At 47.2% G+C, this 24,925-nt stretch overlaps 1 protein-coding gene across 1 annotated transcript in view; it reads left to right on the forward strand.

The window, feature by feature from the left end:
• LOC138789239 (A-kinase anchor protein 8-like) overlaps window positions 1-16,434 on the forward strand; it is a 31,910-nt gene extending 15,476 nt beyond the window's left edge. The window contains exons 11-14 of the mRNA XM_069967866.1: window positions 3,273-3,371; window positions 6,465-6,572; window positions 13,671-13,817; window positions 16,087-16,434. Coding sequence (XP_069823967.1) covers window positions 3,273-3,371; window positions 6,465-6,572; window positions 13,671-13,817; window positions 16,087-16,095 — 363 coding nt within the window. The 3' untranslated portion in view covers window positions 16,096-16,434. The remainder of the gene's footprint in view (window positions 1-3,272; window positions 3,372-6,464; window positions 6,573-13,670; window positions 13,818-16,086) is intronic.
• The last annotated feature ends 8,491 nt before the right edge of the window (window positions 16,435-24,925 follow it).

A 24,925-nucleotide genomic window follows, 5' to 3' on the forward strand; every position in this document is an offset into this window, starting at 1 on the left:
GGGACGCGATGACGGAACGTAAAGATTCCATCCGAACACGAGAAAGCCGAACGTGGCGGTTTAGGCGCTTGAGATCCAATATTGGACGCACCGAGCCATCCTTCTTTGGCACAACAAATAGGTTTGAATAGAAACTGTGGAACCGTTGGAGGGGAGGAACGGGAACAATGACTCTCTTGGCGAGGAGACAATGAAGGGCCTGGAAGAAACCGGCCGCTAGGGAGGGGGACCGAGGCGGACGAGAAGGAAAGAAACGGTCGCGAGGAATGGAAGAAAACTCTATCTTGTAGCCCCGAGACACCACGTCCCGTACCCAAGCGTCCTGGACATGGGAGAGCCAGACCTCCTGGAAAAGCAGGAGACGGCCGCCCACCTGTGGGGAGTCGCACGGGGGGAAACCTTCAGGAGGAGGCGGGTTTGGGAACACCTGACTTGAAGGGGGCCCAAGAGGAGTTCGTCCGGGCTTGCCAGGAAGAACTGTTTCTGGAGAAACCAGGCCTCTTGTTCTGAGTGACTGCCGCTTTCCCGGAGCAAGCCGGCGGGAGTGACCGAAAGGAACCAGACTTGCGGCGGGAATTCTGACGTTTCGGGCGCTGCTGGGGAAGATTGGTACTCTTACCCCCCGTGGCATCAGAAATAATTTCATCCAAGCGTTTCCCAAAAAGATGGGAACCCGCAAAAGGGATGCTGGTAAGTGACCTCTTCGAGGCCGGGTCAGCACGCCACTTGCGCAGCCATAGAGATCGGCGTATGGCCACGATATTAGCTGACGCAAAGGCCGAGCTGGCTGCGGTGTCTAAGGAAGCTGAACAGATATACTGGGCCGCATCTTGTATCTGCTGAGCGAGGTCAGCCAGGTCGTCGGGAAGCGCCCCGGAAAGAAGACCATCCCTCAGTTGTTTAGCCCACACTGAGACCGCCTTGGAGACCCATGTGGAGGCGAGAGTGGGCAAGAGGGAGGAGCCGGAGGCTTCGAAAGCCGATTTTGCCAAGGCTTCCACCCGTCTGTCGGTGGAATCCTTGAAGGAAGCCACGTTGTCCAGAGGGAGCGTAGTGGCCTTGGTCAAACAGGATACTGGAGGATCCACAGAAGTTGGGGAGGACCAGAGAGACACAAGGTCCTGTGGAAAGGGATACAATGTTTCCAAGCGTTTGGGCTTGGTAAACCTCTTATCCGGGGTCTTCCAGTTCTTGGTGACTACGTACGGTGAGCACTTTTGCTGAAAAAGACCTCCCCAGAGGGGCGGGTCCTGCGAATCCTTCAGCTGGAATGTATCACAGACGGCGGAGTCAGAGATGGAAGCTAACTCAGAATCCGACTGATCTCCAGGAGAACGAGACCGCCTAGCTGGGGAGATGTGGGCAGGAGCCAAACTCGACCTAGGAGAGTCTGAAGACGAACGAGAAGAGGACGTCCGAGGACGTTTACGGGAACGACTCCGGCCGGAACGACTGTTAGAAGGAAGGGGGCGAGCCTGAGCTGCCGTAGAAGAAGTGGATAGGCGGTCGAGGGCAGCCGTGACCAACTGGGACAGTTCAGCCATCTGGGAGACAGAACGACAGAGGGCACGCGCCCAAGCTGGAGCTGGCTCATCTGACTCCTGAGAAGGAGGGGGATCCTGTGCAAGAGACTGAGAAGAATTGGACTGCATGGAACAAGCAGCGCAGAGTGGCTGAGAATGGCCAGAAGAAGATTTAGTGTTACAAGACGAGCAGAAATAGTAAGTAACAGAGGAAGGTGGAGGCTGCTGACGGCGTGAGGAGTCAGACCTTGAGTCAGACATAATGCAATATAAAGGAAAAAACACAAAAGTATGTCCTCTTAGAGGCAGACAGCTAAAAAGGATAAGGTGTCGTGCAGTAAGATTTCAGCAGTGTACCAGGTAGGCTGGGGAGGCTGACAGCCTGCAGAAGAAGAAAACATACACTCAGTGAGGTAGAGAAGAAGGTAGCAAGAAACAGTGAATTAAGGGTCCCACAGGGGCTTACCCGGGAGAACCAGATCCTTTCCTGTGGCAAACGAAGAATGATGCTGCAGGAGCAGACACTCGGCAGGGAGACTGGGCAGATTGCTGCTGAGCAGGGTACTGCAATGGCGTCCAGACCAGGGCACAGACCGCAATGGTGTCCGGAAAACCCGCGTGCGGGAATGCACCAAAGCGGCGTCCTCTGCGCAGTGACGTCACTGCGCTGGCCCGCGCGCGGGAGATGTAAATAGGAGCCTGACCGGAAGTCCGGAGAGTAGCGCCGCGCTGCCGAGTGTGCAGCGGTATCCTCCGACACCAGGCCCGGTGCGGTGGAGCAGCCGGAGGAACCAGGCCCTGCGCGCAAGAGGGCCGAGGGAGAGTGGCCGCTCGCGCGAACGGAGGAGCAGGCTGCAGAGGAAAACTGTGAAGCGGCAGTCCGGAGGTTACGGCGCCCGGTCCAGAGGGGGGCGCGTAGTGGCCTTGGGCTAGTCGGGAACCCCAGGGGAGTACCCCGACAGGGACAGAAAACTAGGAAGAGGCCGGGTAGAGGGGAAGTGGATGGTAAATATATACTCACCGTCTGACATCTTCTAATCTTCTGCCGGCACTGTGCCACGCTGACGCGCTCAACTCTGGGAGGCTGAGTGGGCAGGGGCTGTCGGAACAAAGTCCGCAATAAGGAGACAGACAGCAGGGCTGGTCTGTGTCCTGGGCGCTGGGTCCGGCCGTAGGTGACCTAGGGTAGACAGCCCCTCTATATTTAGAGTCTGTTCCCTGGTCACATGAAAAGTGGGATCAGGGCGAGTCTATATTACTCACCGTGCCCAACCTGTAAGGGAGAAAAAAAGGGTTAACACAGAGAAAAAAGCAGAAATGATCTGGAGCAACCAGACCTGCATCTGCCTCCTTCTGACACTAAGCTAAACTGAATTAGCTCAGTGCCAGTGGGCGGGTATAGCCTGCTGGGAGGGGCCGACTTGCTTTTTTTTTTCTTAGTGTCAGCCTCCTAGTGGCAGCAGCCTATACCCATGGTGTCTGTGTCCCCCAATAAGACGCCCGAGAAATGCATACATTGAGGTATAATACATTTAGAAGCCAAAAGGGGAAACTATCACTGAGATAATTAGAGACTATTTTATAAATCAGTATGCAGAGAGCTCCACCTAGTGGTGACAGCTGTGTGAAGCATAATATGTGATCTGGAGTTCTGTAAGGTATCAGGTAAAGCTGCAAAGAATTTTAGGTCAAACTTTTAGACCCGACAATATAGGGAGTACTTACTGTCTTGTCTTCTGTCTATTCTAGACCAAGATGGAGAGTTCCAAACAGAGGGCGTTTAGCAATGCTAGGAATATTCTAAAATTTAAGCTGAACGAGCCCACACTGGAGGAGTACCTAAGTACAGTAAGCACATTACTGGTTCTCTTACTATGACTGTGTGATGAAACGTTCTGCAACTGTTTAATATGCTGCAGCGGTTCCTCACAAGTACAAATGAATGAAGTTACAGTAAGTTAAGGTTCGCAAAACCCCATTTTCCGACAGTTGGCTCACGGTGGCTGGAGAAGGTGGATGCCACCCTGGGGCGTCCTGAAAAACTTGGTCTCTATGGCTATATAAGCAGACTTAGGGCTGCATCTATCTTCACCAGCCACTGGGATTAAAATGTCGAATGCTCAGGGTTTTGCAATCTCACACACAGGGCCCTATTCCACCGGACGATTATCGTTCGCATAATCATTAACGATCTCAAACGACCGCTATTGCGAAAGACCTGAAAACGTTCACTCATTTCCATGGAACGATAATCATTACTTATGATCGTATTTGCGATCCTTTTTGTTCGCTATTGCGTTCGTATCTACTGCGAACGACCGAACGACGTCTTATTCAATGCGAACGATTTGCGAACAAGCAATGATAAAAATAGGTCCAGGTCTTATAAAGCGATCAACGATTTCTCGTTTGCTCGTTAATCGTTCAATTGCATTTCAACCGAACGATTATAGTTTAGATTCGAACGATTTAACGATAATCTGAACAATAAGCATCAGGTGGAATAGGGCCCTGTTATCGCACTAATAGCGATTTCTTCCTCTTTGTGCGGTATCCAAATTTATATCAAATAATAGTATGAGCGCTCATACAGATTCACACAGACACCAATATTAATTGGTATCAATGCAAAGGATCTGCTTTATTACACAAACAGTTCTTATACTAGTTATGACGTACAGGAAAAGGGTGGTTACATCATTGGTTAATACTGGCACAATTGGCTATTTGCCTACTCGGGAGGGTCTTATGCTGATGAGTTCCTAAGTTATGTGACACCCAAGACCACTCGCTTCCCCCCTCCCAACTCTTAAGAGAACAAAGACACATTCAAGTATATATATAATGAATACCATATGGCAGTACGAGCTATACCTGAGTATACATATACATATAGATATTTTTCAGACTATATCTCTCACAGCCCTATTACACGGAGCTATAATCGGGCCGATGTGGCTGATTATCCCTCCATGTAATAGAGACAATGATCAGCCGATGACAATGGTTCTGACCTAAAATTGGCAGGCCCTGACCATGCATCGCTATGTGCAATAGCGATGCCCGGCCGACAATTTGCAAACAGTATACATTACCCATCCATGCTCCAGGGCTCCTCTTGCAGTCTGCTTTTCACGGGTCTCGCGTGCTACAGCTTCAAAGTGGCCTGTCTGAGTTGACAGGCCGCTGAGCCAATCACTGTCCCGGCCAGTGATTGGCTGAGCGGCCTGTCAGCTCAGACAGGCCGCTCTGAAGCTGCAGCGAGCAGGACCCAGGAAGCAGCAGACTGCAAGAGGAGCCCTGGAGCATGGACATGGATACTGTTTAAGCAAGGGCTGCAAGGACATCGGTAACTATGTCCGTGCAGCCCTTGTTAAACAATTATCGGGCCGTGTAATAGGCCCAGTAAACGAACGCCGATCTAGCAGATTGGCGCTTGTTTACAGTTATGATCGGGCCCCCATTGGCCTGTGGAATAGGACCCTTACTGAAGTTTCAATATATCTGTTTGCTGCAACACATGCAGACCTAATGGTTTTTGTTACACTCTGTTGAGTATGTCCTTTGGACTTTGTGTATGTGTTTGTATGCATGTGTGTATACATATATACATACATACATACACTAACATTTACATTTTATAAGCTCTCGGTTTAATGGGGGCCTATGGGATAGGTTTAAAATGTCCCAGGAGCTTTCCCAGCACATATGGCATACATAAACTGCAAACAGTAGGAAAACAACCTTTTATAGATTAGAAAAGCACAAAAATGCAACAGCTCACTGCTAATGGCAAGACACATACCCAATACAGATATGAAAATTGCTAAAAACAAAAAGCCTATGCTCTGGGCATGCAGGATCCATCTAATACTGGAAAAAATAATAACCACCTGGGTGAGATGGGTGGAGTGCACGACCAAGTAGAGGCAGCCACTCCCCCCCAACCCCCCCAATCTGGTCAGCTCTCCTACAACACCATTCACATTAGCAGGACCATGTTGCTATGGCTGAAATTGCAAACACACAAAAAAAATGGGACAGCTCACCAATATTGGTATTGGGTATCTGTATTGAGTCCATGTCTTGCTATTAGTCATGAGCTATTGCATTTTTTTGACAGAGGTGGCAGCAGAGAGCACTGTGTCAAAACTTTTCTTCCTGCAAGACACACAGCAGCTGATAAGTACTGGAAGACTGGAGATTTTGTTTTGATTTGTAAACTATTTTCTTTTCTTCGGAGCATCCCTTGTGCTGTCACTGTCATTAAAAACTTTTTTGCAGAAATCAATAGTCCAGGCGATTTTAAGAAACTTTTGTAACTGGGTTTATTAGCCGAAAAATGCATTTTTATCATGAAAAAGCAGTTTGAAGCTCTCCCCCCTGTCTTCATTGTTCCCTATGGAGAGGGGAGGGGTGGAGGGAGATGAGGCACCAAAACAGGACAACAAAGAATTAATTTACAGCTACATCACTGGGCTATCTCCTCTGACAGTCAGCACTGACCTCTCTGACCTCTGAACACCGGCTTTCATGCAGCTCCCACTGTGTAATCCTTTGTTCTCTGCTCTTTGCTGCCGACTAATCTCCCTCCTCCCCTCTCCATAGCACAGACAGGGCCCGACTGATGTAAAGCAGTCGAGAGTTCCTGATTCTGAGCAGTGGATGAGAGAGAGAAGGGGGGGGGGGCCTGGGAAAAGTCTTTTTGAATGCAGATAATGTCATATTTGCCTAATAATCCCAACTACAAAGTTTCTTAAAATTGCCTGGACTATTGATTTCTGCAAAAAAAAAAAAAATTAACAGTGACTTTTTAAGTCTTCACATCTTGCCGATATTGATTCTAGTACATATGCTACAATGACTAGTAGTAATTTCCAGTAGAGCTACATCACATGATCACTACCTGTATTGTAATACTTTTTATCATTGCTATTTCAGGGCAAAAATGATGAGGAGAACACCAGAGGCGGCTGTAGCACAGATTTATCCCAGATGCCATGTATTACTCTCTCTGACGATGAAGGAGAGGAAGATGATGACTTACAGGTATAATTTACAGACATCATTCAGCCACCTGTATAATATTATGTAGGTTCCTCTATTGCCGCAAAGCCCTGGACTCTGCATATTGTGTCCTGTGGTATCTGCTCCAAGATGTTATCGGCCGATCCTTATTAAAGGGGATGAGTCATCAGAAAATGACCTATTGTTTAAATCAAGGGTTTATGCTAAACATATTTTATAAGAATTCTTGGTAATTTTTTTTTCTTTCTTTCTTTACTATGTATAGTGTGAAATAAACCTTAATGGGAACCTGTCACCCCCTGTGCCGGGGTGACAAGCTCCCGACCCCCCGCTAGAGCCCCTCATACTTACCTGATGAGTCCGACGCTCCATTCATTCTCTGAGGGGCGGACTTATCTCAGCAGCGCGCGTTCCGGGCTGCCCACAGGGTTATCTCTCCATCCCGGGACCAGCCAAAGAAGCGGGATTAAGTAAGTATAACGGGCTCTAGCGGGGGGTCAGGAGCCTGTCACACCGGTATCGGGGGTGACAGGTTCTCTTAAAAACTTTGAAGTTTCCATTGTGAACACTAGGCTTAAAGGGGTTATCCAGGGCTACAAAAACATGGCCACTTTTGCACTACTCTTGTCACCAGATTGGGTGGGGTTTGAAACTCGGTCCCATTGAAGTAAATGGAGCTTAATTGCAAACCACACCTGTACTAGAGACAAGAGTGGGGCAAAAGTGGCCATGTGTTTGTAGCACTAAATAACCCCTTTTAACCCCTTAAGGACAGAGCCTGAAATGGCCTTAAGGACAGAGACAAATTTTATGAATATGACCAGTGTCACTTTAGTCATTAATAACTTCGGGATGCTTTTACCTATCCGGCTGATTCTGAGATTGTTTTCTCGTGACATATTGTACTTTCTAGTAAAATGGAGTCGATACTCATAACGAATCTTTATGAAAAACACCAAAATAACGTGAAAAATTTAGATAAAATGAATTTTTCCAACTTTGAAACCCTCCTGCTTATACAGAAAATGGTTATGCCACATAAATTATATATTAAATAGCATTAGCAACATGTCTACTTTATGGTGGCAGCATTTATTAAACTATATTTCCTTTTTTTAGACAATAGAAAGCTTAAAACATTAGCAGCAATTTTCCAAATTTTCTGTAAAATTTCAAAATCAGATATTTTCAGGGACCTGTTCAGGTTTAGGCTGGGTTCACACTATGTATATTTGAGGCTGTATTTGTGAGGCTGTATAGCAACCAAAACCAGGAGTGGATTGAAAACACAGAAAGGCTCTGTTCACATAATGTTGTAATTGAGTTGATGGCCGTCATTTAATGGCAAATATTTGCTGTTATTTTAAAACAACGGCTGTGGTATTGAAATAATGGCCGTTATTTACTGTTATATGGCGGCCATCCACTCAATTTCAACATTGTGTGAACAGATCCTTTCTGTGTTTTCAATCCACTCCTGGTTTTGGTTGCTATGAGGACCTGACATGAGGACCAAATACAGCCTCAAATATACATAGTGTGAACCCAGCCTTAAAGTGTATTTGAGGGGCCTGTATGTTAGCCCCACAAAGCACCCCATTTCAGAAACTGCACCCCCCAAACTCTGCAAAAGCACATCCAGAAAGTGTTTTAACCCTTTAGGGGAGTCACAGAAATAAAAGCCAAGTGTGTAAGAAATTTGAAATTTTTTATTTTCTGTGCAGAGATTTTATTGTAATCCAATATCTTTCATAATGATAAACCTATTAGTAGAGACATGCACCCCAATATTGATTGCCCCGTTTCTGCAGTTTATAGAAATACCCCATATGTGGCCCTATTGCGCTATTTGACGCAACCACAAGCCTCAGATATAAAGGAGCGCCCAGTGAATTTCAACGCCTCCGTTATATTTGGTTATTTCTGACTGTACCACTTCAGGTTGGCAGAGGCTCTGGGGTGCCAAAACATTAAAAACACCCCTAAAGGGACACCATTTAGAAAACTAGACCCCTCAAGGAATGTAACAAGGGGTGCGGTGAGCATTTGGACCCCTCAGGTGCTTCACAGATTTTCAGAACAATGTGGTGTAAAAAAGGAAAAATTCTATTTTTTACACTAAAATGTTGTTCTAGCCTTCATTTTTCATTTTTACAAGGGGATAAAAGAAAAAAAAAACACCAAACGTGTAGCGCAGTTTCTCCCGAGTACGGAAATACCCCACATGTGGACATAAAGTGCCAAGTGGGCGCAGGACGAGCCTCCAAAGGGAAGGAGCGCCAATTGGCCTTTGCAAGCTGGATTTTACTGGAATGGATTTGAAGGGTCATGTCGCATTTACAGAACCCTCGTGCTGCCAAGACACTGGAAACCCCCCACAAGTGACCCCATTCTGGAAACTACACCCCTAGTATCCATCCAACAAGGGGTGCAGTGAGCATATGGACCTCACTGGTGACGGGCACAAATGTGGAACAATGTGACGTGAAAGGGAAAATTTGAATTTGTTCACTTTCTCGGCACAAATGTGGCCGTCATCAAGGGGTCCATATCCTCACTGCACCCCTTGATAGATTCCTTGAGGGGTGTAGTTTCCAGAATGGGGTCACTTGTGGGGGGTTTACAGTGTTTTGGCAGCACGAGGGCTTTGTAAATGCGACATGGCGTTCATCATCCATTCTGGCCAAATCCAGCCTCCAAAATCCAAATGGCGCTCCTTCCCTTCGGAGGCTTGCCCTGCGCCCACATGGCGCTTTATGTCCACATGTGGGGTATTTACGGACTCAGGGGAAATTGCTCTACACATATTGTGTGTTTTTTTTCTCTTTTAACCCCTTGTGAAAATGAAAAATTTAAGGCTAAACCAACATTATAGTGTAAAAAATGTAATATTTAATTTTCACGCCATATTGTTCCACATTTGTGCCCGTCACCAGTGGGGTCCATATCCTCACTACACCCCTTGTTACATTCCCTGAGGGGTGTAGTTTCCATAATGGGGTCACTTGTGGGGAATTCAACTGTCTTGCCAACACAGGGGCCTTTCAAATGCAACAAGGCCCTCGGAATCCATTCCAGCCAAATCCAGCCTCCAAAAACCAAATGGCGCTTCTTCCCTTCGGAGGCTTACCCTGCACCCACATGGCGCTTTATGTCCACATGTGGGGTATTTCCGTACTCAGGGGAAATTGCTCTACACATTTAGTGTTTTTTTTTTTTTTTTATCTTTTAACCCCTTGTGAAAATGAAAAAATCAAGACAAGATCAATGATTTAGTGTAAAAATTAAACATTTTTTACACTAAATGTTGGTCTAGCCTTGATTTTTTTCCTTTTCCACAAGGGGTTAAAAAAGAAAGTGAACACAAAACGTGTAGGGTAGTTTCCCCTGAGTACGAAAATACCCCACATGGACATAATGTGCCATATTGGCACAGGGCAAGCCACCAAAGGGACAGAGCGCCATTTAGAGGCTGGAATGGAGGATGGAGGCCATGTCGCATTTACAAAGCTCCTGTGCTGCAAGGACAGTAGAAACCCCCACAAGTGACCCCATTATGGAAACTACACCCATAAGGAATCTAACGAGGGGTGCAGTGAGCATATGGACCCCACTGGTGATATACACATATGTAGAACATGTGCCGTGAAAATAAAAAATAATTTTTTTTTATTTTCACGTCCCAAATGTGGCCGTCACCAGGGGGCCATATCCCCGCTGCCCCCCTTGTTAGATTCCTTATGGGGTGTAGTTTCCAGAATGGGGTCACTTGTGGGGGGTTTCTACTGTCCTGGCCGCACAGAGGCTTTGTAATTGCATCATGGCAAGCCTCTAATGGGAATTGCGGCCATACCTACTTAGCTGGGGAAAAGGGACAATTCTAATTTATTTGGGGGTATTAGGCCAATTATTAGTTTATAAGGTTGGAAAGGACAGGTGTCCATCAAATTCAACCTGTGTTGATCCAGAGGAAGGCAAAAAACCCTCGTGAGGCAGACGACAGTAGCCTCATCACAGGGGAAAAATTCCTTCCCGACTCCATAATGGCGATCAGAATAATCCCTGGATCAACGTGACCCCTGAAATAGGAATAAGGGACAGAATTTAGATAATGTAGAACCCCAGTGACGTGTGGTGCGCCTTGAAGCGATCCTGTATGCAGAGGCCGGGATGATCAGGACAGGTGTCACACGGGAAAATGGTGTCCTTCCTGATCCCCCTGTTACCCCACACTCTGCACTTCTTTTGGGGTCTCCTGTTTTCCAGTGTGGGGGACGTCACCTGGAAAATGTTGTCCTGGTGCGGTACGGGGTCCTTCATATCCAGAAGCGCTGGGTCCGCTCCATGGCTGCTAAATATTATGGCTTTATTACTACTTCTGATATTTTCGGATTGTGCCGCAAGCTACAGGGCAGCGAGGGACCGGAAGAGGGGGTGCTGGTATAAAAGTTATCCCCGTACAGGTGGTAACCTTTATCCAGCAGTGGGAAGATCAGTTCCCGGACGATCTCCCCACTAACTCTGAGGGGGGGAGTGGGTTCATCTGGGGGCATCTGGGGCTGGATTCGGGTGTCCCTTCCTTCATAAACTGTAATGGTACATGTACACTGCGGAATGGCGAAGGATAACCCTTTGTGCATTCCGCAGCTGGCACCCGCCGGCGGACTGATGCAGGCGTGCGTCTCCGCTCGTGTCACACTCCATTCTATGCACAGGCGGATTCTGCCCTCTGTCCAAAGAATGAATGTGTTCATTCTTTGGACAGACAACGGAATCCGCCCGTGCATAGGATGGAGTCTATGACACGGGCGGAGACGCACGCCTGCATCAGTCCGCCGGCGGGTGCCAGCTGCGGGATGCACAAAGGGTTATCCTTCGCCATTCCGCAGTATGCACCTACCCTAAATCTGTAAGAATACCCTGAGGTACTGTCACAGAGTTTGTAGAATTTCACGCCATACCGTGATCTCTTATTGGGACGGTACTGGCGGAAAAGACGTGTCTGCGGGGCAGCGTACGCTACGCTACTCCCAGACACGTCACTGGATGATGATGATAATGATGAGGATGAATGGAGGAAAGAAGGATCCCCCCCATTCATTCTCACTGGCTGTTTCGGTGTTGGAGGCAATAATAGCATATGCGTCCGATGCCGAAAACACCCTGGGGGCCATCTTTATACGGGGACTAGTATATGGGGTATGTAAATGTTTATTGTAAAACTTTATTCCATGTAGGGTGGTGTAGTGTAGTGTTTTTAAGTTTTTTTGACAGTAAGAAAATAATATCCCTACGCCAAGAAAGGAGCTGCTGATAAATGCCACACTTATGTGCGGCACTTATCAGCAGACAGTGGCGGTAGGATATAGGGGGGAAAAACGCTCCTACGCCAAAAAGGAGGAGTTGCTGATCAGTGGCGCACTTACGTGCGATGCTGATCAGTACTCAGCGGCCTTAGGGCGCAAAAAAAGTAAAAAAAAAAAATCTTTTTAACCCAAAGCAACTGATCAGTAAATGATATTCACTGATCAGCCGCTAGGGGGCAGTAGAGAGAAGATTGCTGGAGATTACCGAGGCCCGCCGAACACGAAGACCCGAGTGTTTCCGAAGATTTCCGACGCTGGACGAACAAACCCCGAAGCGACGCGAAGAAGACGCGAGGACGGCGCGGACTGAAGATCTTCGCTCCGGACGGCCAGATCAGGTGAGTATGGTACACCTGCACCACACACGCCTGTTCTGCACCTCTCAGCTACCTAGCTGAGGGGTGCAGAACTCGGCAACACTGTTTTTTACAGTATGATCGCTGTGATGGGCCGGCCGGTACTGGCCAGCCTATCACGGCGATCGTGGGGGTGGCATCGGCGCCATTTTTGTTGGGGACACTAATGGCGATTGGTGCTATCTCGGACAGCACCAATCGCCATTGCTTTCCGGGCCACCGGGTCACCGATGACCCGGAAAGCTGTTTTCAGCTGCTATATGCTGATCTGTATTGATCAGCATATAGCAGCGATCGTCGGCACGGGAGGGGTTAATCACCCCCCGTGCCGACGAGCAGAGATGGCCTGCTATACATTATAGCAGGCCATCTTCCCCGACCGCTGTGTGTGAACACACAGCGATCGGGGAAACATCGGGCGTACGTATACGCCCGTTTGCGTTAAAGCCCACCCTGCGGGGGCGTATACGTACGCCCAATGTTGTTAAGGGGTTAAAGAGTTCTTTTTAGGAAAAGTCTATTGATGGCCTATCCACTTAAAAGGCCATCTATAGTTGAGGGGGGGGGGTGTCTCCTGGACGATCTTTAGATTGACCGAGTGGCCAGTAAGATAGCGGTTGTCTGCTGCTGCTCCTATTGCGTGGAGTGACGGCCAGCAGACCGTTGCTATTATAATTTTTTAGGTTGTGTTTTGAATCAAGGATCAGCCGATATTGTGCATGTCAGTTGATGATTGATTTTACACAAAACGATTATCAACTGGTAAGTACGGCTGATAATCAGCCTCAGCTCCTATTCTCTTCAGTAGGAGGATGGCCTATCAATATATATATCTCACTGTTTTCCTACTTGCTACTCTTTATAACTAAGCTGAGACTTCGAGGCTGTTGGAAAGCGCTATCTACTAGTATCACCTTTCACTGTAATGCTGAACAGTTCAAAGGCAATAGCTGTGTAGTGACACAGGTCACAGAGCATATTCATAAATGTGTCCCATACAAAGAATAGGGTCTGTAGATGTTTGTGTCTATGGCCGCAAGTCTTGCCATAAAGCATGTCACTAAATGCAGTTAAAAATAGCTCAGACAGGATGGCAGCTCCCATAACAATTTTATGCGTTCAGAGCGGGGATGAAGAGAACAGCTCAGACACAGTTTTCTGCATCTTGAACAGAATGCAGCAGACTTGGGGAAGGAGACTGATAAAGTAATAACATGTATGGAACAGATTGTTAGCCTCCAAGAGGGATGTATTTTACCTAACCGGGTAACCCCTGTAATAAGGACAGGAGTTTTCTTTTTAAGACCTTTTCATGAAGTCTTCAGGGCTGACTATCATGTATTCCTAACTACTATCATAACCTCCTGCCTTGTCATTCTTTATCATTGTTGTCCTAGGGTCAAAACTCCTTCATAAATGATGAGGAGAAAGAAGATGGCAGAAGCGAATGCAGCACAGAGGTAGTACCAGAAACTGAGGAATCAGGGCAGATGTTATGCAGTACTCTCCCCGACTCCGAAAGAGAGGAGGAAGATGATGTCCAGGTACAACTAACTTCCACACCTCATTCAGCCACCTGTATAGTATTATGTAGGTCCCCCTCTTGTCATCTCAACAGCTGTGACCCCTTAAAAGGGAACTCCGGATAAGAAAAATTTGTTTTCTAATAAAAGTACAGTAAAAGTTATATAGATGTGTCTATACAATGTATTACCGTGTCTGTGCGGTTCTGCCACACTGGTAGCTGATGGAAATCAAGGAAGTGGAAAAAAAATGGCCTCTGTGCCAATTCACATTGTCTCCTGCTCCTTCTACTCTCCCACCTTAGAAGACAAATATTCCAGGCCTCTGTCTCGAATTGTGTGTGTTTGCTGAGCACAGGCTGATGATGCAGACAGGGGGCAGGGCGTGATGTCACAGGAGGCTTGGCTGGATCCCCCAATCCCGAGTGATCCACCATCTCTGACCGGTCAGAAGCAGCTGCTGCACTAATTTTACTGATTCTAATGAGTGGGGCTGTGGTGATCAGCTGAGGGGAAAGCATTGAATTCTGGGAACTGCTCAACCAGGAAGGACAGAAACACAATGCAGAACAAAAAAAAACCCCAAACAAATTTTTTTTTAAACCTCTACCTGGAGTTCCCCTTTAAGTTTGTGAAGGTCTTGAATTCATTTAAAAATTGTTGAATCTTTAAAGGGGTTGTCCGGCGATAAAAAATTATTCACAGAATAACACACATTACAAAGTTATACAACTTTGTAATGTATGTTATGTCTGTGAATGGCCCCCTTCCCCGTGTTTCCCCCCACCCACGCTAGACCCGGAAGTGTGGTGCATTATACTCACCGCATCTCGTGTCGTCCACGGTCTCCGATCCTCAGCAGTGACGTCTTCTTCGGGAGGCCGTCGGATCTTCCCGAGTGCCTGCCACCCTCTGCAGCGTCATCCGAAGCTCAGCCGCGATTGGCTGAGCACAGTTATGCTCAGCCAATCGCGGCTGAGCTTCGGATGACGCTGCAGAGGGCGGCTGGCACTCGGGAAGATCCTCCGGCCTCCCGAAGAAGACGTCACTGCTGACGATCGGAGACCGTGGTCGGCACGTGACAGGTAATGTATAGCGCACCACACTTCCGGGTACACGGGTGGGGGTGGTGGGACACGGGGAAGGGGGCCATTCACAGACATAACATACATTACAAAGTTGTATAACTTTGTAATGTGTGTTATTCTGTGAATAATTTTTTATCGCCGGACAACCCCTTTAACCAAACTCATTGTGAGAACCTGAAATTATCAATTTCAGAGAAAATGGGTACACCCATAGCGGCCAAGGTGTGGATGCTAAAGCTGCAGTAGCATTCCGTTTGTCCTGTGAAAACCAAACAGGCATAAATAAGCAAACACTTTAAGGGTGGGTTCACACTGAGGAATTCTTGCGGATAAACTCCATGGAATTCCGTCGGCTGTACGCACGCTTTTCCGCCAGCTCCATAGACACCATTCTATGGGCCGGCTTATTCCGCCAAAAGAAGTGACATGTCAATTCTTTCGGCGGAATGCAGAATCAGCCGGCCCATAGAATGGTGTCAATGAAGGCGGCGGAAAAGCGCGCGTCCGTGAGAGCGTACAATCAACGGAATTCCGCTGAGTTTATCCGCGAGAATTCTGTGGTGTGAACCCACCCTAATATAGCATCTTGTTAAAGGGATACTCCACTTAAAAAAGATTTAACTTTGTTCAATCCCCACCCGTCATCTAAGCTTATTTGTAATAGGTTTTTATTACATGAATTGTGCAGTTTGTCTGCTGTACACCCTGAAACTGCAGAAAATCCTCACTTCCTGGTCCACTTTTGTCTCCACTTCTCTGTGCTCCCCTGAGACCAATGATCCTGGCCAAGGGGTGGAGAAACAAAACAATGACAGCCTCCTTAGCAGTATAGGGGTAAAGGAGACACAGTTGTTTTATCTCTCCCTTTCTAATCTATCTAGGTAGATGGAGAGATTATATTTACAGTGTAAAGCAGAAGCAGATTGAGCCAGCGATAGGCAGATACTACAAGATGAGGCGGATACTTGGCAATTGGCTCTGAGGTGCAATGCATGCTGGGAATTGTATATTTAAAAATCTGGTGCGGTGGCAGTTAGAAAGGTGGGAGATAAATACTCGGGGGGGGGGGGGGGGGGGGCTTGGTGAGTAAGACCAGCTAGGTTTGGGAGAATTTCATTTTTTAGCACTTGGATGGAATGCAGTGACACATCAGCCAAACTGTGACCTGTACATAACTTACTTTTCCCCTTTTATCCAACCAGGTTGTGTGATATCCAGTGCCAGGATCCACTTTCCATCCAGAAGCAATAGGTCCATCACCTCCAACATCACACTGTTCTATACCCACCAGCCCACCACATGACCTGTCATCACAGGAGCAGCAACCCGAGCCTGCCGAAGCTGTGTAACATTGACTGCCAGCATTGCCCAGACCAAATGAACGTCATGTGTCTGGTGGGCTATGGTGACGTGCAATTTGTAACAGGACGGTGACTGACATAAATTATAACATTACCCAATAGACAATTTAGAAGATGGTAAGGGAGAGGAAGAGTCTGCAATGTGTGTAAAGGTGAAGAATAAAGCTGTGATTTGTGACTTTTTTCTGACAGACGGCTGCTTCATTGTACGCTGTGTGCCCAACCTTGGTTCGTGGGTACATCACCACCTTCCACCTTCTATAAACTGGATGTTATGGTGACTGCATCTCCTGACCAGTTGTAGAATGGAAAGCAGCCTGGGATAAGACCCTATAGTAATTTTACGGTTTGTCCATGCTGAAGGGCTGAGTTTTTCACTGCCGTTAGATATTGTGTTTTATGCTCCCAGCCTCGAATTTCTTTTGAATTCTTCTTTAGAAGTGCTTACCCAGCTAGAAGTGTGTGAAAGCAGTTATGATTTAGACACATTGTACCGCTTTTAGCAGAGCTGTGGAGTCGGTAAGCCACAGCTCCGACTCCTCAATTTTATCAGGACCGACTCAGACTCCTGCTCCTTCATAAATGGCCAGTCAGATACTAGGGGAGTTATCACAGTGGCCCAGCAGCTTCTCCCTAATGTCCTACATGATCATGGAGCGACTTCTGAGGGAATAAAGGAATACTGCATATAAAGCAGCTTCTCCTGTGTGTGCAGTGGATGCAGCCAGTCTCCAGCCTCCATGTCTTGAACAACTCAGAACTAGACTAGATGGAGCAGGTGGTCTTTTCCTGCTGATAATCTTCTATGTTTCTAACTAAATATTCACCATACACACAGAAACACTGCTAACAATGCCAGATACCTGTGATATAGAGGGGTCACACATAGTGATGTTGAGGGTCACTGTGGGGGCACGCAATAGTACACACACAGCCTGCTACAGCCATAGCATACACACACAGCCTGCTGCAGCAATAGCACACACACATACACACAGCCTGCTGCAGCCATAGCGTGCACACACACACACACACACACACACACACACACAGCCTGCTGCAGTCATAGCACACATACATACACATACATACACACACATACACAGCCTGCTGCAGCCATAGCATACACACACACACACAACATGCTGCAGCCATAGAACACTGAAGAAAAACACACAACCTTCTCCCAGAGAGGAAACACCACACTGAGGACTGAGGTTACTGCTACACCACTTATGTCTTCTCCTCCTTCTCTATATTAAACAGGATATCTCCATATTACGCTGCTGCTCATATACAATCATCCAGAAAGAGAACAGCACAGATCTCTTCTGCCCGATCTCCGCTCGGCAATAGATTGCTATGGCATGCAACAGGCCATAGCAATCTATGACCGATCTAATGGATCTTTGCTGTGTATATACACAGCACTGATCTCTATGAGAGATCAGTGCTGTTTATATACAAGTCCCCCAGGGGGACTTCTAGTTTATGTAAAAATAAAAGTAAAAAAAAATTTTTATTAATAAAAAAAAATCCCCTCCCCTATTAAAAGTCCAAATCACCCCCCTTTTCCCATTTTATAAATAAATAAATAAACAAGTAAATAAACATATTTAGTATCGCCACGTGCGTAATCGCCCGAACTATTAATTAATCACATTCCTGATCTCGCACGGTAAACGGCGTAAGCGCCAAAAAATTCCAAAGTGCAAAATTGCACATTTTTGGTCGCATCAAATCCAGAAAAAATGTAATAAAAAGTGATCAAAAAGTCGTATATGCGCAATCAAGGTACCGATAGAAAGAACACATCATGGCGCAAAAAATGACACCTGACACAGACCCAAAGGATAAAAGCGCTATAGGCCTGGGAATGGAGCGATTTTAAGGAACATATATTTGTTAACAATGGTTTGAATTTTTTACAAGCCATCAGATACAATAAAAGTCATACATGTTACATATCATTGTAATCGTAACGACTTGAGGAACATGCATAACAAGTCAGTTTTACCACAGGGCGAACGGCGTAAATGCAAAACTCCCCGAAATCAAAACAAATTCCTTTTTTTTTTTTCAATTTGACAGCGCAAATGATTTTTTTCAGTTTCGCAGCATATGTTATGGAAAAATAATGCCTGTCATTGCAAAGTACAATTGGTTTCGCAAAAAATAAGGGCTCATGTGGGTCTCTAGGTGAAAAAATGCAAGCGCTATGGCCTTTTAAACATAAAGTGCAAAAACGAAAATTGGCTTTGACCTTAAGGGGTTAAGGGTAGCTTCACACACACACGGTATCGCAGCGTATTTTCTGCTGCGAAACGCAGCAGATACAATCTAAATAACTGAACACAGCATCAAATCTGCACCATCAGATCTGCTGCGTATACGGTATGTGTGTTTGTACCCTTAAAGTGGCTGTACCACCAGGCCCAGGCTGAAGCACTGGAGGCGGCCGACCCACTTTTAGTTGGAGGAAACCCCAGCCCCTCTATGATAGGGTTCCATTGATTCTAATCATGGAGGGGCTGGGGTTTCTTCCCACTGGGGGTGGGTCGGCCCGCCTCCAGTGCTTCAGCCTGGGCCTGGTGGTACAGTCACTTTAAGGGGAATGCTTATGCTCTGGACATTTCCTATCATAGACAGAGGTGGCAGCACAGAGTACCATGTCAGCTAAACAATCATGTCATTGTGGTCTTTGCAGCTCTGTTCTATTGAGGTGAATGTAGCGTAATTGAAATACAGTAATTCCTCGGTTTTCAAACGCTTTGGAACTCGAACTGCTGGTATTCGAACGAAAATTTACCCAGTAGTGTTTGGAATTCGAACTTTGCTCGGTTTTCGAAAGTTTTTCGAACGTTTTTGCGAGCGTGGATGGTGGGTTGTACCTGGCGAGTTAAGCAGTGGTGAGTCTTCACATACAGTACAGTGCTGTATAAGACTGCTGGAGTGCATATAAAGTGCAGTAGTAGTACAGGCAGTGCACCACCATCTCCCATACATTACAGTGCTTGGATGGGGGGGACGCTATACAGTAAAGGATGGGTGAGGAGTTGGTGACTACTGTACTATAATTGCTGGTTCTGATAAACATTTCTTATGTTTAATGTCCTGTACAGTATATAGTGCTGTTCTGTACTGTTCTGTAGTGATTATACTGAGCACTTATCAGTGTAATAAATGAGGATTGTAGGTAATTATTGGTGGCGTTTGGAACCAATTAATCACATTTACATTATTTCCTATGGGAAGACACTGCTCGGTTTTCAAACTGCCTTCCGGAACCAATTAAGTTCGAGAACCGAGGTACCGCTGTAGTTGAAAGTAAGTAAATGAAAATTTTTATGCAGCTGCCGAAGAAAGCCGAATGGAGCTTTTGTCCCGGACTTCTATTCTGTAGGGTTTCTACTGTCCTAATTCTTACGATTGCAGGCCCCCCCCATCTTTATTATCCCCTATCCTGTGCATACTTAGGACAGGGCATAACTACCCCAGATGGGAGTACCCATTTATAACAAATTCACAAGAAATAACATCTGTGTGTCTGTATGAAGCCAGGTACATAGAGGTTCAGTATGAACCTATAGTAATGTAAGGGTAAGGTATTACAGAGGTGTGCCGTCAGTATCACAGTAAAGATCAGTCAATGAGCTCTCTCCATCCACTTCTTTTTTTTGGGCTAAGAACCCTCTGCCAAAGAAGATGTTCAGTGCCACCACCTTCAGCAGGCGAAAATCTTCTAGCGTTACGTCTTACATTTTTTACTTTCTATTGGTGGAGTAGGCCCAGAGTTACCCCTGAAGCCTCCTCTTGGGTCCCCCCTCCACCCCGGCTGTTCTCCATGAGGAGGCCGCTGCTCCCATCGTCTTTTGTATCCTCCCTCAGGCTCAGGATAGTCTGATCTGCATAATAACTGCAGGAAGAAATAAAAAAAATGTTCTCTATGAAACCGTAATGGTGATTGTCACATGACCGGATATTATCCTTCATGCATATACCTGATGAGTATCGCTACAGATTCTTCAGATACTTATCAGCTGCTGTATGTCCTGCAGGAAGTGGTGTATTCTTTCCAGTCTGACACAGTGCTCTCTGCTGCCACCTCTGTCCATGTCCGGAACAGTCCAGAGGAGGAGAGGTTTTCTATGGGGATTTGCTGCTGCTCTGGACAGTAAACTATCTCATTGCACCAATCACAGATCATCCCAATATAATATGGTTAAAATGGAGAAGACTGATCCAGTCAGCCATAACAACCAATCAGAATGCAGCTGTAGGAAAACAGAAACTGGAAGCTGATTGGTTGCTATGGGCTCCGGCTGTGGTTCTTTCTACTCTCTGCCTCCTTGATCATAGGCAGTGGCGGTCTTTGGCACCAAGCACCCCAAGCGATTGCTTGGAGCCCCCAACATCCAGGGGGGGCCCCACGCCCCGCTGTTGTGCTCAAGACCGCTGCCCCGCTCGCTGCTGCCATCTGAACTGTTACTATGAGCACTCGTAATGAGCCCTCATAGTTACATGCAGCAGCACTGACAGGGCGGAAGACATTGGCCCCCTTCCTGTCAGTCACTCTTGTGGCCGCAGGAAGGGTTTTCCCTGCGGTCACAAGTGGCAGCTTTGTCCTTGTGGTGTCGGCGCTCCAGTGACATCACTGGAGCATCGGCGCCAGGACAAGGGGAGTGCGGCCTCTTGTGATCGCAGGGAAAACCCTTCCTGCAGCCACAAGAGTGAAGAGAAGAGGAGAAGCCTGGACCCAAGTGAGTATAAGTGTTTGTTTTATTGTGTTATATACTATATGGGAGGGGGAGCACACATCGGGGGTCTATATAAATGGGGGGAGCACACAGGGGGGGGCTATATAACAGGGGGAGCACACAGGGGGGGCTATAGACTACTGGAGCTTCACAGAGGGGTCTATATACTACTGGGGGCAGCACACAGGGGGTCTATATACTACTTGGGGCAGCAGAATGGGGTCTATATACAACTTGGAGAGCACACAGGAGGTCTACATCCAAGTGGGGGAGCACACAGGGGGGCTATATACTACTGGGGGAGCACACAGGGGTCTATATACTACTGGTGGGGCACACAGGGGGTCTATATACTACTGGGGGAACATACAGGCGGTCTATATACTACTTGTGAGACACACAGGTGGTCTATATATAACTGGGGGAGCACACAGGGGTCTCAATACTACTGGGGCAGCACACAAGGGGTCTATATAATACTGGTGGGGCACACAGGGGGTTTATATACTACTGGGGGAACCACACAGGGGGTTTATATACTACTGGAGGAGCACACAGGGGTCTATATCCAAGTGGGGGAGCACACAGGAGGTCTATATCCAAGTGGGGGAGCCCACAGGGGGCTAAATACCCCTGAAGGAGCACACAGGGGGGCCTATATACTAGTAGGGGAGCACACAGGGGGTCTATATACAACTGGGGCAGCACACAGGAGGTCTATATACTTCTGGGGGAGCACACGGGGGGGGCTATATATAACTGGGGGAACACACAGGGGTCTATATACTACTGGGGAAGCAAACAAGGGGTATATACTACTGGGGGCAGGACACAAGGGGTATATACTATTGGGGGCAGCAAACAAGGAGTATATATTACTGGTGGTAGCGCACAAGGGGTATATACTACTGTGGGCAACACACAGCGGTCTATTGTTTTGGAACGCGTGTCGAGGGGGACCCTAGACATAACTTTGCTTGGGGCCCCAGAAATGCCAAGACCGCCCCTGATCATAGGGGGGCATCTCAGATCCTGGCGACGACCAGCGTGAGTCCCAGGTATAGTCATATCCTTTATGGGGGTAATAGAGACAAGACTGGGTCAGCGTCACTCCCAGGAATAAAAGTTATATCTCTAACCATCAGCTTACTTTAGGATAAGTTATTTTTTTTTCTCAAAACATTAATAAAAGGAGGTGTTTCTTTGTTAAGAACAATTTTTTACAGGATATCCCCCTCTAGGGTCCGCTTCGCTCTTGTAGGGTGCGTGCACAACACGGAATCCCTGTGTATGACCCGCAGCGGATTCCGTCACTCATACCCGCACGTGGTGGCGCGCCTCTCGGCCCGTGCCATGGACACTATTCTATGTCATGTCAATTCTTTTGGCGGAATGCGGAATCCGCCCGTGCATAGCATAGTGTCTATGGCACGGGCCGAGAGGCGCGCCGCCACGTGCGGGTACGAGTGACTGAATCCGCCACCGGTCATACGCAGGGATTCCGTAGTGTGCACACACCCTAAGGGTAGCTTCACACGTACCGACTCGCAGCGTAAATTACGCTGCAAGTCGGCTAGGTCCTGGCAGATCACTTTCACTACATACACGCAGCGGTCTGAACGACCGCTGCATGTATGTAATTCTGCTGGCCCCTTAACCTCTTCAACTGCCGCCCGACTCCCGCTCTGTATACATTACTTGTCCTCGCTGCACGGGTCCCGGTGTACTGCTCTACCACCAATCAGTGGCAGGGCAACACTCTGATTGGCCGCTGGGGAGCGGAGTGGGAGCCGGAGCTGAAGGGGTTAAGGGGCCGGCAGAATTACATACGCAGCGGTCGTTCAGACCGCTGTGTGTATGTAGTGAAAGTGATCTGCCAGGACCTAGCCGACTCGTAGCGTCATTTACGCTGCGAGTCGGTACGTGTGAAGCTACCCTTAAACAGGAAATAAATCAGCGTACCATGTCGATGTAACAGTACGGCTATGTTCACACCATGTTTTGAGGCACAGATCTGATATTCGGCTGCTGACGTGTCAGTGCTCGGATCAGCGTCGGCCACGTTCGGTCCAATAATCTTGAAGGGGTTGTCCAGCGAAAATCTTTTACTTTCAAATCAACTGGTATCAGAAAGTTATATAGATTTGTAATTTACTTCTATTGAAAAAATCTCAAGTCTTCCCATACTTATCAGCTGCTGTATGTCCTGCAGGAAATGTTTTATTTTCAGTCTGACACAGTGCTCTCTGCTGACATCTCTGGCTGTGACAGAAACTCTGTCTCGGTTTTCTATGAATCCCCATAGAAAACCTCTCCTTCTCTGGACAGTTCCTGTCTCGGCCAGAGATGTCAGCAGAGAGCACTGTGACAGACTGAAAATAAAACATTTCCTGCAGGACATACAGCAGCTAATAAGTATAGGAAGACTTGAGATTTTTTAATAAAAGTAAATTACAAATCTATATAACTTTCTGATACCAGTTGATTTGAAAGAAAAAGTTTTCTCTGGAGTACTACTTTAATATTGTCAGCTAGTGACTACTTATGGGTCATTTTACAGGTGTATATGAGTAAATAGCCAACTACGTCTAGGAGTTAAATGGGGCTCATGCCGCTCTAGGCGCCGACCCGCCAGCAGACTATTTTCTGATTTTGGTAACGTATCTGCACCACAAAGGCATGAAACATGATGTGAATGCAGACTAAGAAAAGCATTAAGGTGCGACACAGGGGATAATCCTCGGATTACCTGGTTAAGTCCCTGATCTGACAGCACCTGGTTCTGGAACAAAGACAGAGCTGAAAATACAATGGAACAGGGAGCCAGCCGCTCAGGACAGCGGCGGACAGCAGCTTCCTGGCACAGCCAGCACCGTATCACTGCACCAGGTAGAGAAGAGGAGCTGCTGGGGGAACAGGGAGAGGGGAATACATGGGAGATCTAACTACAATGTGGGGGAACAGGGAGAGGTGAGTATATGGGAAACCTAATTACAATGTGGGGGAACAGGGAGAGGTGGGAATATGGGAGATCTAACCACCATGTGGGGGAACATGGAGGTGAGTATATGGGAGACATAACTCTACAATGTGGGAGAACAGGGAGAGGTGAGTATATGGGAGATCTAACTACAATGTGGGGGAACAGGGAGAGGTGAGTATATGGGAGACATAACTACAGTGTGGGGGAACAGGGAGATGTGAGTATATGGGAGATCTAACTACAATGTGGGGGAACAGGGAGAGGTGAGTATATGGGAGATCTAACTACAATGTGGGGGAACAGAGAGAGGTGAGTATATGGGAGACATAACTACAATGTGGGGGAACAGGGAGAGGTGAGTATATGGGAGATGTAACTATAATGTGGGGGAACAGGGAGGTGAGTATATGGGAGACATAACTTCAATGTGGGGGAACAGGAAGAGGTGAGTATATGGGAGATCTAACTACAATGTGGGGAACAGGGAGAGGTGAGTATATGGGAGATCTAACTACAATGTGGGGAACAGGGAGAGGTGAGTATATGGGAGATCTAACTACAATGTGGGGGAACAGGGAGAGGTGAGTATATGGGAGATCTAACTACAATGTGGGGGAACAGGGAGAGGTGAGTATATGGGAGACCTAACTACAATGTGGGGGAACAGGGAGAGGTGAGTATATGGGAGACCTAACTACAATGTGGGGGAACAGGGAGAGGTGAGTATATGGGAGATCTAACTACAATGTGGGGGAACAGGGAGAGGTGAGTATATGGGAGATCTAACTACAATGTGGGGGAACTTCACTGAAGTCTGCCAACAACTCTCTATAAATCCCTGGAGTTGTAGCTAAACCCATCCTGCTGCACCCCCATTCTCCTCCAGGGAGTCCCCCTGATTCCATGTATCTGTCTCTCCACTCCATGCTGAGACTCTTAT

Source organism: Dendropsophus ebraccatus, chromosome 1, assembly GCF_027789765.1.
Source record: "Dendropsophus ebraccatus isolate aDenEbr1 chromosome 1, aDenEbr1.pat, whole genome shotgun sequence".
NCBI classification, from domain to species: domain Eukaryota; kingdom Metazoa; phylum Chordata; class Amphibia; order Anura; family Hylidae; genus Dendropsophus; species Dendropsophus ebraccatus.